The sequence below is a fragment of the Mesoplodon bidens genome (genome assembly GCF_964165515.1).
Source record: "Mesoplodon bidens genome assembly, chromosome: 3".
Classification (NCBI taxonomy): Eukaryota; Metazoa; Chordata; class Mammalia; order Artiodactyla; family Ziphiidae; genus Mesoplodon; species Mesoplodon bidens.
This window is the reverse complement of record NC_138178.1, coordinates 8,417,280-8,430,665: the sequence shown is the minus strand read 5'-3', so window position 1 is coordinate 8,430,665 and position 13,386 is coordinate 8,417,280. Positions and strand designations below refer to the sequence as shown.

Genomic DNA, 13,386 nt, shown 5'->3' with positions numbered 1-13,386 from the left:
GGCTCTTGCAGGTCAGAATGGACTGGTCTGGCTCAAGCATGCCACTGGAACGGTTTCCACCACTCTCCAGGTCACACCTTCTGAACTTGCAAAGACTGACTCAATTCCAATGTCAATTTTCTAGGGCACAGACTCTGGCCCAGATGAGGTCAGCTACCAGCCCACGGTGTGACCACACAAAAGCAGCCCTGTGAATATGGCTGGATCCAAATGGAGCCTGCATCTTCTATTTAGGAAATTTGTAGAAGCACCACTGTGAGTGGGCAGGCACCCTGAGAGGCCCCATAACAGTGCTGCAGACACTGACACAGCTTCCTCCCCCATCCTGTTTATCAGGACTTCGTGCAAACCGACTTCTGACTCATCTGCCCTCCGAGATTCCAAAATAATATATTAGATCAGTGGTTCTCAAAGTGTGGTCCCTGGATCCACAGCAAAAGCCTCACTTGGGAACTTGTTCAAAAAGCAAATTCTGGGGCTCCTCCACAGACCTGTTCTGGGGGATGGAGACCCCCAGACCGGGTTTCAAAAACTCCTCTGGGTTATTCAGAGGCATGTTGAAGATGGAGGGCTACTGTATGAGATTTAAAAAAAAATTTTTTTTTTCATTTGTTTTTGGCCACACCGCTTGGCTTGCAGGATCTTAGTTCCATGACCAGGGGTTACACCCTGGCCCTGGCAGTGAAAGTGCCGAGTCCTAACCACTGGACCACCAGGGTACTCCCTATATGAGGTTGTATAGCTTTCAAAAAAGAAGTTACATTCTATCCTTTAGGCCATCAACAAAACAAACCCAGATGGTCCTGAGTAAATTTGGTATTTCCTCCATTCTCCAGAAATGACAGATACTCTCTTAGAATGGGTTACTTCAACAGAAGAACAATCTCATCAATCATATATATATTGATTTTTACTATTTCTTCTTTTAATTCCTGTGAATACTTTAAATAGCCCCATACATGCTACTAAATTGTATTTACCTTTTATAATTTAACTTTTAGCGGGTAACATCCTCAGGGGTAGGGATTATGTACTGTATTTGGTTTAAGCCACAGAACTTAATATACTACAGAGCTCATAGAAGACATTTAAATATTGATTGAATAAGTATGAAGGTTAAAAAAAATTCTCTTTTTTTGCCTGATCCTTTGTTTTCTTTTACTGGCATTATTTAAAATTTATCATACATAATTTCTAAAATAGTAGTGCTGAAATTTTATAAAGAATTTCAATAATAATTAAATAAAACAGAAAATGACTGCTCTCTGGATTTTTTTTCCAAATTATGGAATTTGTACTATTATAGTATAAAGAAGAATAATCACCAGGGATTCCATTGACAGGTAACAATCTGATATTTGGATATGTTTCCTTCCAATCATTTTCCTAGGTTTATATGCTTTTCTTACCAAATGGAGACTATATGCTATTTTTCTAGTTTCGTTATCCTACTTTTTTTTTTTTTTTTTTGCAGTACGCGGGCCTCTCACTGCTGTGGCCTCTCCCGTTGCGGAGCACAGGCTCCGGACGCGCAGGCCCAGCGGCCGTGGCTCACGGGCCCAGCCGCTCCGCGGCACGTGGGGATCCTCCTGGACCGAGGCATGAACCCGTGTCCCCTCCATCGGCAGGCGGACTCTCAACCACTGCGCCACCAGGGAAGCCCGTTATCCTACTTTTTTATTAAACATTATGTCATGAGCATTCTCATATCACTGAATTTTTTTTAACATATTATTCAATTGTACATCTGAACTATGACTTATCTAACCATTCCCCCATTTACGACATTTGGATTGTTTCCAACATATCCCTTTTTACATAACTGTTGGGATGGAAGGGGTTGCATATTTGAAAAACAAATTCGAGTCCTTAGAATCAGTATCGAGTGTTTCTAAGCTCACCTGGTCATCTTTTTTCCCCTTTTATATTGAAAAGCTTCCTTATCAGTTTGCTTGTTCAAGCACATATCTCTCCTATTCTTCCATTTCAGGCCCTTATCAGGATTAAATGTGCATGTTTACATAAACATCAAAATCAATGAACGTCTGAAATTTAAAAGGCGCCTTTTTACAGAAGTGACTATCTTCCCTGGTTTACAGGAATTATCTCCCGTCCGGCCAGCTGTTCCTTCTTCTCTGTAAACTTCCATTACTGTTACAATCACCTGCATCAACTCTTCAGGTTTTTGTGTCATAATTTCTAAACCCTAAATCAGGAAAAAGCTAATAAATTATTATTTGCTTATTGAATTATAGGTGACTCAGGAAACAGAAATCCATGTAAGAATGTTACCATGTTTATTAGTTGAAGGAGTTTTTTTTTGGTAAAAGCTTTCAAAAGCCCTAAAAATTAGCAAAGCATCTTAGCTCAAAGAGTGAATTAACTTCCTATGTTAATTTATCTCTGGCAAAAGTCAGATATCTTTCAGATGAAATATAACCCAACACACACGTATAAAATAAAAATACTTTGTAAATCGAAACAAACAATTCTCTTTTATTTTGCCAAACCATGTCACCCATTACGAACCAACTGAACTGAATAATATTTCTTTCCTTTTTGGGTGGGGAAAAGTAATGTGTCAAATATTGTTCAGTAATGACTGAACTAGAAATTTAAAAACAGCTTCAGTGGCATAGAACCAAAAATAAATGCATTGTAAATAGTTTTTAGGTCTTTTTAAAAAATAAATTTATTTACTTATTTGTTTATTTTTGGCTGCGTTGGGTCTTAGCTGCTGCGCGCGGGCTTTCTCTAGCTGCTGTGAGCGGGGGCTACTCTTCATTGCGGTGCTCGGGCTTCTCATTGCAGTGGCTTCTCTTGTTGCGGAGCACAGGCTCTAGGCCCGTGGGCTTCAGTAGTTGTGCCTCATGGGCTCTAGAGCACAGGCTCAGTAGTTGTGGTGCACAGGGTTTGTTGCTCTGCAGCATGTGTGATTTTCCCGGACCAGGGCTTGAACTGGTGTACCCCTGCACTGACAGGCAGATTCTTAACCGCTGCGCCACCAGGGAGGCCCCAGTTTTTAGGTCTTTTAAAAATTAAAATCTCTGATATAATTTTTGCACCAATTTAATTTTGCTTCTTGGGTTGGACTTAAAAAATGAAAATCTCTGATTACATCTCCAATCATCTCACTGAAAATCTTGATTGCTGAACACGTGACCAAAGAGATTATCTCAGTTTCCTGGGGTAAATGTTCAATTATCACCAAGATATGTAAGCAATCTAGAACTCAGGGAGGAGAGACAACTCTACTTCTGAAATGACTTAAATGGATGTAATTGCCTACGTTTACTGGAAGTTTCACAGGCTAGCAATGAACACTATACTTTTGAGCTAGTATTATTGTCCAGGGTTTTCTCACTCCAGCACATTGATTTTGTCAAGCAGGCAATTTCAGGAACTCCGACGTGAACTTCTCGTATAATAAGTAAAGATCTGGCGTTAATGAACATAATTGAGGTGTTTTGCTAAGAAGCTTTTGCACCTGACCTAGCAGGTACAAGCAGGTATAATAACTTTTTTCTCCTTTTAAAATTGAAGTATAGTTGACATAGGTATATAACTTATTAAACAATGCAGCATCGATTCAGAAGACTCGTGTTTCAGCCCACGTTTGTTCACGTATCCATGGATGGGAAACTACAAGCGCGCTGCCGGAGGGCGCCGCCAGGGGCGCTAACCCTCAGCAGTTTCGTCTACAAAAGGCGCCCTGGAGCGCTCTTTCCTCTCGCTCACCTCAGCTTCCGCCGGAAGAGGCTCTGTCAGTTGTTGCCCTTCGGTGTTTGGGCTCGCTATGTGTAGTGGGTTCGCGGCGGCTGGCTGGATGAAAAGGCTTGGTCCAGGGAGCCGGAGAGAGAAGAAGAAAACTCGACCTTCAACCCGGGCAGCGAGATGGACGTTCTGAAATCGGAGATCCTCCGGAAGCGGCAGCTGGTGGAGGACAGGAACCTGTTGGTGGTGAGGATCCTTGGGGTCGTGGGGCGTTGGCGACGGAGGAGCTGAGCGTTTGCGTGGGGGAGGGGAGTCTGGGGGAGGGGAACGGTACTGAAAGGGTCCTTGCCGGATGGGGTTTAGCCAGGGCCCCGCTGCTACCCGGGAGCGGCTCCCTCTAGACCGCTGTGCCCTTGGCAGTTACTTGGGAGCCTTTGGGATGGAGGTGTGGGAATTGCAGGAAAACCCGAGATTTTGGCGATTTCCCCTACCCGCCGCTCCACCTGTCCCTTATCCCCGTTCCCATCTGCCGGTATTCTTCGGACGTGCCCCAGTTTTTCTGGCCGTTCACTTCTGTCGTTTTAGGAAGGGTTTGTGCTTTATGTATACTTCCTGTTTTGTCATACAGGATATTACAAAGATGTGGTCCAGGACCAAGACTTAATAAAGTTAGTAATTTTACTGCTTCATCAAGGAGATAGTTAAGTGAAACTGCCCCCCTCCCCCATTAGTGCTGAGCATTGAAGAATCAGTGACAGCTGGTAGTTTAGTGCCATTATCTTGATTTTTGTGAAGCCTTCAGGAGACTTACCACTGCTTTTCACCCTTCGTATAAATGGGAACAGTGAACAGGCAAATAATACCTTAGTACTGAAAATAATTCTGACCTCACGGACCCTCTCAAAAGAGTCTCAAGGACTCCAGGGTTTGTTGGGGTCTTTGTTGGACTTTGTTGGGGTCTTCGTTGGACTCCAGGGGTCTTGTGGACCACACTTTGAGAACAGTCTGACTTAGGTCTTTGGATGTAGTGTATGATTGATGTTTATGATGTAGTGCAAGTAAGTTGGGACTGTTAGCTTGGCAGATGGCAGCTTTCATAATCATTGAAACTTTAAAAACAATTAACAAAATGGAGCTAATTAAATAGAATGTTATTTAGCAAACGCGCGGGGAGCGGGGAGAGAGCTTGTCCATAGTTGTAACTTGATATTTTCACCTGTAACTCAGGGGCCTTTTTCTTTTGATGAGTGGTTTCGGAGTATTTGAAAAAGCTGATTTAGATGTTGAAATGCATAGTGGGTGTTAGAGCCAGGTGTTGAAATTTAAAGTGCTTTAGAGGGAAAATTGAATCACGAAAAGCTCAGCTCACTCTCAGGGCTTACAGTGCTGTTTGCATAATCAGGTTCTTTGTCATGGAAATAGGCCAGCTTTAAAAATGATCAATTACAAAAACTGATCCTACATAATTGTTCTTAATTTATCACCACATATAAACTGTTTTTCTGGGATGTCTTTCATTTTGTAATTTGATAGTTGATTTAATTACTCAGATAACCCTGGCCAGAAGGTAAGATTGACTTCCCAATTAATACCAGCAAAGGAAATACATGAAATGGGGATTAAAATACTGAAAGTCATAGTTCTGGTAATATTAATAGTAATCTGCAAAGCATTATGCAGAATGCTTCATATCTTATACCTCATATAATTTGCACAGCAATCCCATAAAGTTACTGCTACTCCCATTTATAGTTGAGGAAATTGAAGCTAAAAGAAATTAGATTGATTTACAGAATCGCACAGCTAGCAAGAGATAGAGCCTGAATTTGAATCCATCTCTCCCACTCTAAAGCTTGCTCTCTTCACCACTACAGACAGGCTGTTTATTTATCTCCACCCTGTGAACATAGAACTAGTTTTGATAGGGTTGATCTAAGAATTAAATTCCTTAAAATTAAATTAACATGTGAAAAGCACCCTAGTATGCTTTCTCATTTGAGCTTTACAACAGCTCTGCTTGGTGCGTAGGGCAGTTAGGATGCTCTTTCCACGGATGACGAAGCCGAGACTCATCGTGCCCATGAGGGTTGCAGCATTCCCTCCTAGCCCTGTGGCGGGCGGGGTGGGTCTCAGGTCCCCACTGTGGGGGTGAGTGCTCCTGTATAACATAGGGCCGCACGTGTAACTGGACGGCTTTTCTCTTTTAGGCCTGGGGAGACAGTCATTTGCTTTGCAGCTGTATAATTTTACACAGAATCATTTGCTTTATAGCCTTTATCTTTCTGTATCATAGTGTCTGTCAGTAACTTCCAAACTTTTTTTCACTGCCCTAGCCACAGTAAGAAATAAATCTATTTTCATCAGATACGTATGAAGAAAGTTTCATGCAACATTTCTTGTCTTAACTACATGTGATTCTATCATATGTTTCCCTGTTTTAATCCATCCTGTTTCATTTTTAAAAACAATTCTGGTTGGGGGTCAGTGAATCCTTTTCATTACCCTTTTCTGTAGCTGGGAAACACCTGTTTCTGTTGTATTGTTTTTTCCAGAAGCGCCACCTCCTCTTTGGTTATTTTGAGTGATGTCCCAGCTTTTTTTTTTTTTTTTTTAAGCTTTATTGAACTATAGTTGATTTGCAACGTGGTGTTTAATTTCTGCTGTGATTTCTACAGCAAAGTGATTCAGTTATACATATATATTCTTTTTCATTATGGTTTATCACAGGGTGTTGAATATAGTTCCCTGTGCTATACGGTAGGACCTTGTTGTTTATCCATCCTATAGGTAGCATGGTGTCCCAGCCTTTTATTGTTAGTCTGAGAGTTGGATAGTAAACACTCAGCTTGTGAGAGCCCCTTTGTTAGCCTCCTGTCACCTGTGCTAAGTGTTCTACGTGATGTAACTGCTTGGAGGTAAGTGCGGTATCTGTATTGCTAGGATGCCAGGGCTTTGGCGCCCAGGTGTTGGTGAGTCTTCATTGAACTGCAAAGCCTCATTTATGTGGAAAGCCAGGCTACTGCAGGACCCAGCGGGGCTTAATTAGCAGTTTTATTAGTTGCAGTGTTGAGCATGGACTTTGTGTAGAATTTTAGCTTTGTTTTTTTCCTCCAATATTTTTTGAATATTTCCTATATTCAAGATACTGCACTGTGTGCCACAGAGGATTTTTTTTAAAGAAGTAATGCTTGATCCTTTTCTTTAAGGAACCTACTTTCAGTTTTACAGAGAAAAGAGAAGCCATCAGGCAAGAAATTCCTCACCTTTCCCCTGTTAAAGTGGATGAGGTATTGGCTGTATGTTGGGTCAAACCTTCCACTTACATGTTGGAGCCCAGCTCTCATCTTCTGTAGCATCAGCAGAATCTGAATAGCACTTGTCTCCTTTCTTTCTGTGTCTTCAGTCTACTGGCATAATCTCCAGCAGCACTGAAACATACACATCTCTCCCATCTTTTTTTTTTTTTTTTTTTTTTAAACACAGCCGTCCTTTTTCTTTACAGCCAAGCTTCTTATTATTTCCTCGTCACTCCTTAACCTGATTTCTGCCCTGACAGCTGCACTGAATCCATCCTAATCAGGGGCCGCAGTGACCTCCATGCTTTCTTCACCTCAGCAGCATTTGCACTTGGCTGGTCCACTGTCTTCAGTCTTCCCTTGACGTCTCTTACCCCACAGCGTCCTGTTTTTCCTTCTTCTCAGGCTGCTTATTCCTGATCTCCTTTACAGGCTTCTTCTTTTTTTGTTGTTTAGTTTTTATCCCTTAAATGTTGGTTTTCCTTAAAGTTCAGGCCTAGGCTACTTTCTCTTCACACTGAAAATTCTCTTTTTTTTTTTTTTTTTTGCGGTAGGCGGGCCTCTCACTGTTGTGGCCTCTCCCCTTGCAGAGCACAGGCTCCGGACGCGCAGGCTCAGCGGCCATGGCTCACGGGCCCAGCCGCTCTGCGGCATGTGGGATCCTCCCGGGCCGGGGCACGAATCCGTGTCCCCTGCATCGGCAGGCGGACTCTCAACCACTGCGCCACCAGGGAAGCCCTGAAAATTCTCTTACATTAATTTCATATTCACCTCTAGATGTCAGTTGCCACCTGTAACAGGGGTTCTTAAGTGGAGCCTTTGGATGGACTTCAGAGTATCCATCAGTTCCTTGAAATATTATAAAAATTTTAGCATGTATGTATACATGTGACCCCCTTCCCCTCCTCCTGTTGATGATATTATTTAAAGGGATATTTGGGGCTTCCCTGGTGGTGCAGTGGTTAAGAATCCGCCTGCCAGTGAAGGGGACACGGGTTCGAGCCCTGGTCCGGGAAGATCCCACATGCCGCGGAGCAACTAAGCCCATGTGCTGCAGCTACTGAGCCTGCGCTCTAGAGCCTGTGAGCCACAACTACTGAAGCCCGCGCACCTAGAGCCCGTGCTCCGCAACAAGAGAAGCCACTGCAATGAGAAGCCCGCGCACCACAATGAGGAATAGCCCCCTCTTGCTGCAACTAGAGAAAGCCGGCACATAGCAATGAAGACCCAATGCAGCCAAAAATAAATAAATAAATATATTAAAAAAACATAAAGCGATCTTTGACAAAAAGGTCAAGAACCAGTCATTTCTGGGCTGGTGAAAATCTCTGTGCCCATTTATCCCTACCACCAATCAGCTGTTCCAGTTCTAAACCTGTTTCATTTATTCAGGTCTTTGAACTTGCCTATCTTCACACTTGTTCCTCGCTTTGCTTGCACGGTCTTCTGTAATCCTCTCCAATGCCTCTATCTTTAGTGGTCATTTAGGAGCCTTTCATGGTTTTTTTGGTATAGTCAGAAAACAGTGTGGTAGGGAGTTTGTCATGTTGATACCATGTTTTGACATCTGCAAAGAAGATTTATTTTCCTCGGCATTTCACTGAAAAATTTTAAATGTACCGAAAACTCAAAAGAATTATCCAGTGAACACCCATACGCCTACCATCTAGCTATTGCGATTAAACCTGCGATGAATATTTTAATATATTTGTTTTATCATGTAACTGTCCATCTCTCCATCATTGTATATCCATTCATCAATCCATCTAGCAATGCAGAAACTACTTTTACCTCAGAATAGTAAAACAGGCAGAACATTTTAGGATAGTGGAAGGCTGCTTCTCCACAATTTGACGAGAGGCACTCACAAGCTAAGTCATTACTGTTTCACCTATCACAGGTGAACCATAAAAGGTTGGGAAACTTGGGCTTCCCTGGTGGCGCAGTGGTTGAGAGTCCGCCTGCCGATGCAGGGGACACGGGTTCGTGCCCCGGTCTGGGAAGATCCCACATGCTGCGGAGCGGCTGGGCCCGTGAGCCATGGCCGCTGAGCCTGCGCAGCCGGAGCCTGTGCTCCGCAATGGGAGAGGCCACAACAGTGAGAGGCCCACGTACAGCAAAAAAAAAAAAAAAGGTTGGGAAACCACTTGAAATGGCCAAAGGTGAGGCGGCTCTTCTGGAGCAGCAAATCCATAGACAAGTGTTTTCCAGCTGCAGACAGGGTCATGAAGACAATGTACTGATCTTTATGCATTTCAGATTAGTTTACAGACACTGATACACCTTACCCCTAAAATGTAATGTAACTTAATTGCCAAAATATAATTTGGCGTGTATATCATTGACTAGTGTTCATTGTTTGTTTGTAGTCTTTTTGGTATGTCAGCAAAATTTCATGTATGAAGAAATACACAAATCATAAGTGTACCTACCATTCAGTGAATTTTGACAAGTGCATACGCCTGGGTATCCCAGTCTGTATCGAGGTACAGACTATTACCCTCATTCCACCTTCCAGTCAGCCCCTCCCCGCCAGAAGAAACCGCTGTACTGTCCCTTGGTTTTGCCAGCCCTATAACTTCACATAAATGGGATCATACTATGTACTCTTATATGACCCACTTTGTTTAGTCAGAATAATGTTTTGAATTTTATTCATGTTGTTGCATGTATCAGTTGTTTACTCCTTTTATTGCTGAGAAGTATTCCGTTATACAAATAGACCCAGTTTGTTAATCTGTTCTTCTGATAATGGGCAGCTGAGCTGTTTCCAGGATTTAGCAATTATGAATAAATCTGCTGTGGACCCTCTTGTGCAAGTCTCATGTTTTCATTGCTCTTAGGAAAATGCTAGGGAGTGGAATTGCTATGTCATGGTGTACATTATGGGTTTAGTTTCATAGAAATCCACCAGAGCTTTTTCCAAAGTGGTTGGACCGTGTCACACAGTCCACTTTGCTAGTGGACTAGCAAAGTAAAAGGGTTCATATCTTACATTGTGTCAACAGTTTGTGTTGTCAGTCTTTAATTTCAGCCACTCTGGTGTATGTAATAAGCCAACTTACCAATTTTTCATGGTGATTGTTGACCGTATCCTATCTAGGGATATAAAATAGTATAACCTGTTGGAAAACAGTTTGGTAATGTCCTAAAAAGAACACATAGGCCTGCTACGTGAACGAGCTATTCCACTCCTAGACATTTACTCAGGAGAGTAAGATATTCTTTTTTTTTTTTTTTTTTTAATTAATTCTTGGCTGCGTTGGGTCTTCGTTGCCGCGCGCAGGCTTCTCTAGTTGTGGCGAGCGGGGGCTACTCTTCGTTGTGGTGCTTGGGCTTCTCATTGCAGTGGCTTCTCGTTGCAGAGCATGGGCTCTAGGTGCGCGGGCTTCAGTCGTTGTGGCACACGAGCTTCAGTCGTTGTGGCTCGCGGGCTCTAGAGCACAGGCTCAGTCGTTGTGGCTCATGGGCTCTAGAGTGCAGGCTCAGTAGTTGTGGATCGCAGGCTCTAGAGCACAGGCTCAGTAGTTGTGGCGCACGGGCTTAGTTGCTCCGCAGTACGTGGGATCTTCCCGGACCAGGGATCGAACCCATGTCTCCTGCATTGGCAGGCCGATTCTTAACCACTGCACCACCAGAGAAGCCCGAGATACTCTTATTCTAAGAGCTAAAAGCTTTATGGTTTCATCTTTTATAAAAAACAGTTGAAAATTTTTTGAATCAGTTTCTTTGTATGATGGGAGGTAGGGGTGTGGTTTATTGTTTTCCATGTGATTCTCCATTTGTCCCAGCACCATTTATTGAAACTATTTTTCCTTTCCCTTTGGTTGCTTTTGGCATCATCAAACATCAGTGATAGTTTAACTGTGGCTCCGTTCTGGGTGCCCTGCCCCCGTGTCCTAATCTGTTTGTGGGGCCTTAGGCCCGTGCCACACTGTCTTCAGTGTTGTCGCAGTCTGGTGAGTCGTAATGTCAGGCAGTGTAAGTGCTACCACTGTATTTAATTTAATTTTATTTTTATTGAAGTATAGTTGCTGTACAATATTATATAAGTTACAGGTATACAATACAGTGATTCACAATTTTTAAAGGCTGTATTCCATTTATAGTTATTATAAAGTAATGGCTCTATTCCCTGTGTTGTACAATACATCCTCGTAGCTTATTTTATACCTAATAATTTGTACCTCTTGCTCCCCTCCCACTATATTGCCCTCCCCCTTCTCCTCTCTCCACTGGTAACCACTACTTTGTTCTCTATTATATCTGAGTCTGTTTTTTTAAAGTATTCACTAGTTTGTTTTACTTTTTAGATTCCACATACAAGTGATATCATACAGTAGTTGTCTTTGTCTGTTTCACTTAGCAAATGCCCTCCAAGTCCATCCATGTTGCTGCAGATGGCAAAATTTTATTCTTTTTTACGGCTGAGTAGTATTTCATTGTGTATATATACCACATCTTCTTTATCCGTTCATTTGTTGATGGACACTTCGGTTGCTTCCATATTGTGCTATTTATTTTTTAAGCAGCTTTATTGAGGCATAATTGACACACAGTAAACCGCACATATTTAAAGTGTACAGTTCGGTGAGTTTTGCCACGTTTACACCTGCATGCTGTCACCACAGTGAAGGCAGTGAACATGTTCATCTCACCCCGGAGTTTGCTGTGCCCCTTTGTGATCCTGCTTTCCTGCCCCACCTGTGCCCTGCCCACCCTGTCCACAGGCCACCGCAGGTCTGCCTTCTGTTACTTTACATTAGTTTGCATTTTGTAGAGTTTTATGTAAACAATTTTTCAGTATGTTCCTCTCTTATCTGCTTTCTTTCAATCAGCCTAATAATTTTGAGATTCATTTATGCATTTGTCTGTATCAAGACTTCATTATTTTTGTTACTGAGCAGTATTCCACCACTGTCTGGCTATACCTCAATTTGTTTATTCATTAGCCTGTTGATGGGCATTCAGATTATTTCCATTTTTTTTGGCTATTATGATAAAGCTGCTGTGAACATTGGTGTACAGGTTCTGTATGGACATATACTTTCATTCTCTTGAGTAAATGCCTAGGAGTGGAGTGGTTGGATCATACAGTAAGTGTCTGTTTAACTTTATTTTCTTAAAGACTTTGTAAGATTGGTGTTATCTCTTGCATACATTTTTACATAATTTTATATGTAATGATATAAATATATATAATTATGAATTACATAGAATTCACCTGTGCAGGGTAGATTTTGGTATAGTTTTCTATTTTGGATGGCATCATTGAGAAAACATACTGCCTGAGAAAACATACTGCCTAGCCGACAGGATCCCTTGACAGTTGACAGTTCTTTCATTTTGAAAATCATTGTGTCTCTTTAAATTGTGTTTGAGTACCCAACCATTAGGTTTATTACCTCAGACTCTTTAAGGCTTATTTCCATTCTTCAGCCAGAAACTGACCCTGCCATGTGGTTCGTGATCTCACACATATTGCTCTGCTTTGGATGTCCAGGCTGTGTATTTGTTACCTCTCCAGTGTCTTTTCGTAGAACTCTTGATGATGTTTGTGTTTCATTTATATAGACACTAAAAACCTTAATCTCATTGAAGGAATGATGATTCTAATGAGTGAAATGGTGACAGTCATGTTGTCTGTGGTTTTTTTTTTTTTTTTTTTGCGGTACGCGGGCCTCTCACTGTTGCGGAGCACAGGCTCCGGATGCGCAGGCTCAGCGGCCACGGCTCACAGGCCCAGCCGCTCCGCGGCATGTGGGATCTTCCTGGACCGGGACACGAACCCGTGTCCCCTGCATCGGCAGGGGGACTCTCAACCACTGCGCCACCAGGGAAGCCCCTTGCCTGTGGTTTTTAAATTTTGACTCTCTCTTATTAGCATAGGCCGACGTTTCCGGTGATGTGGTAGGAAGACTTGTGCTCTTTAGACCCGGGAATCTCAGGTTTATAATCCAGACAGTACAGCTTGGACAAAGTCCAAGAATAACATGTATGAAGCACCACACAGGAATTAGGTTCTGTCTTTAAAAGGAGAGGTGCTCTTTATGTATACCCTTTTCAACTCGTTTCTAAAATCTGCAGGAGTGAGAGGCCCAATGGAAAGGTCAGGTGCTTTAGGAGAGAACCCAAATAAATGTACTGTTGGTTCACATGCTGTGTTAAAATCCTTACCAGCCGCTTTCAGACTTGTGTTTGTAGGCTTCTGTTGTATATTCTGTTGTTAATTCAGCAAACTTAGAGTTCAAAATCTTTGAATATAGCCAGAAAGGAAACTAAATTTGTGAAATGAGTAAACAAGTCCTGAAGTCTCATTGGGGCTCCATTACTAGAGAGCTCTTTAACTTTGGGCAAGTTCTCTACCCTGCCTGAC

General features: G+C 42.4%; 1 protein-coding gene across 2 annotated transcripts in view; it reads left to right on the top strand.

Moving 5' to 3' along the window:
• The first annotated feature begins 3,742 nt into the window (after positions 1–3,742).
• The window catches only part of PRPF18 (pre-mRNA processing factor 18), a 49,765-nt gene continuing 40,121 nt past the window's right edge, over positions 3,743–13,386 (top strand). The window contains exon 1 of one of the 2 annotated variants that reach the window (XM_081229339.1): positions 3,743–3,960. In XM_081229339.1, the coding sequence (XP_081085465.1) occupies positions 3,895–3,960 (66 nt within the window). In that variant the 5' untranslated portion in view covers positions 3,743–3,894. The remainder of the gene's footprint in view (positions 3,961–13,386) is intronic. The other variant, XM_081229338.1, reaches the window with a different exon arrangement.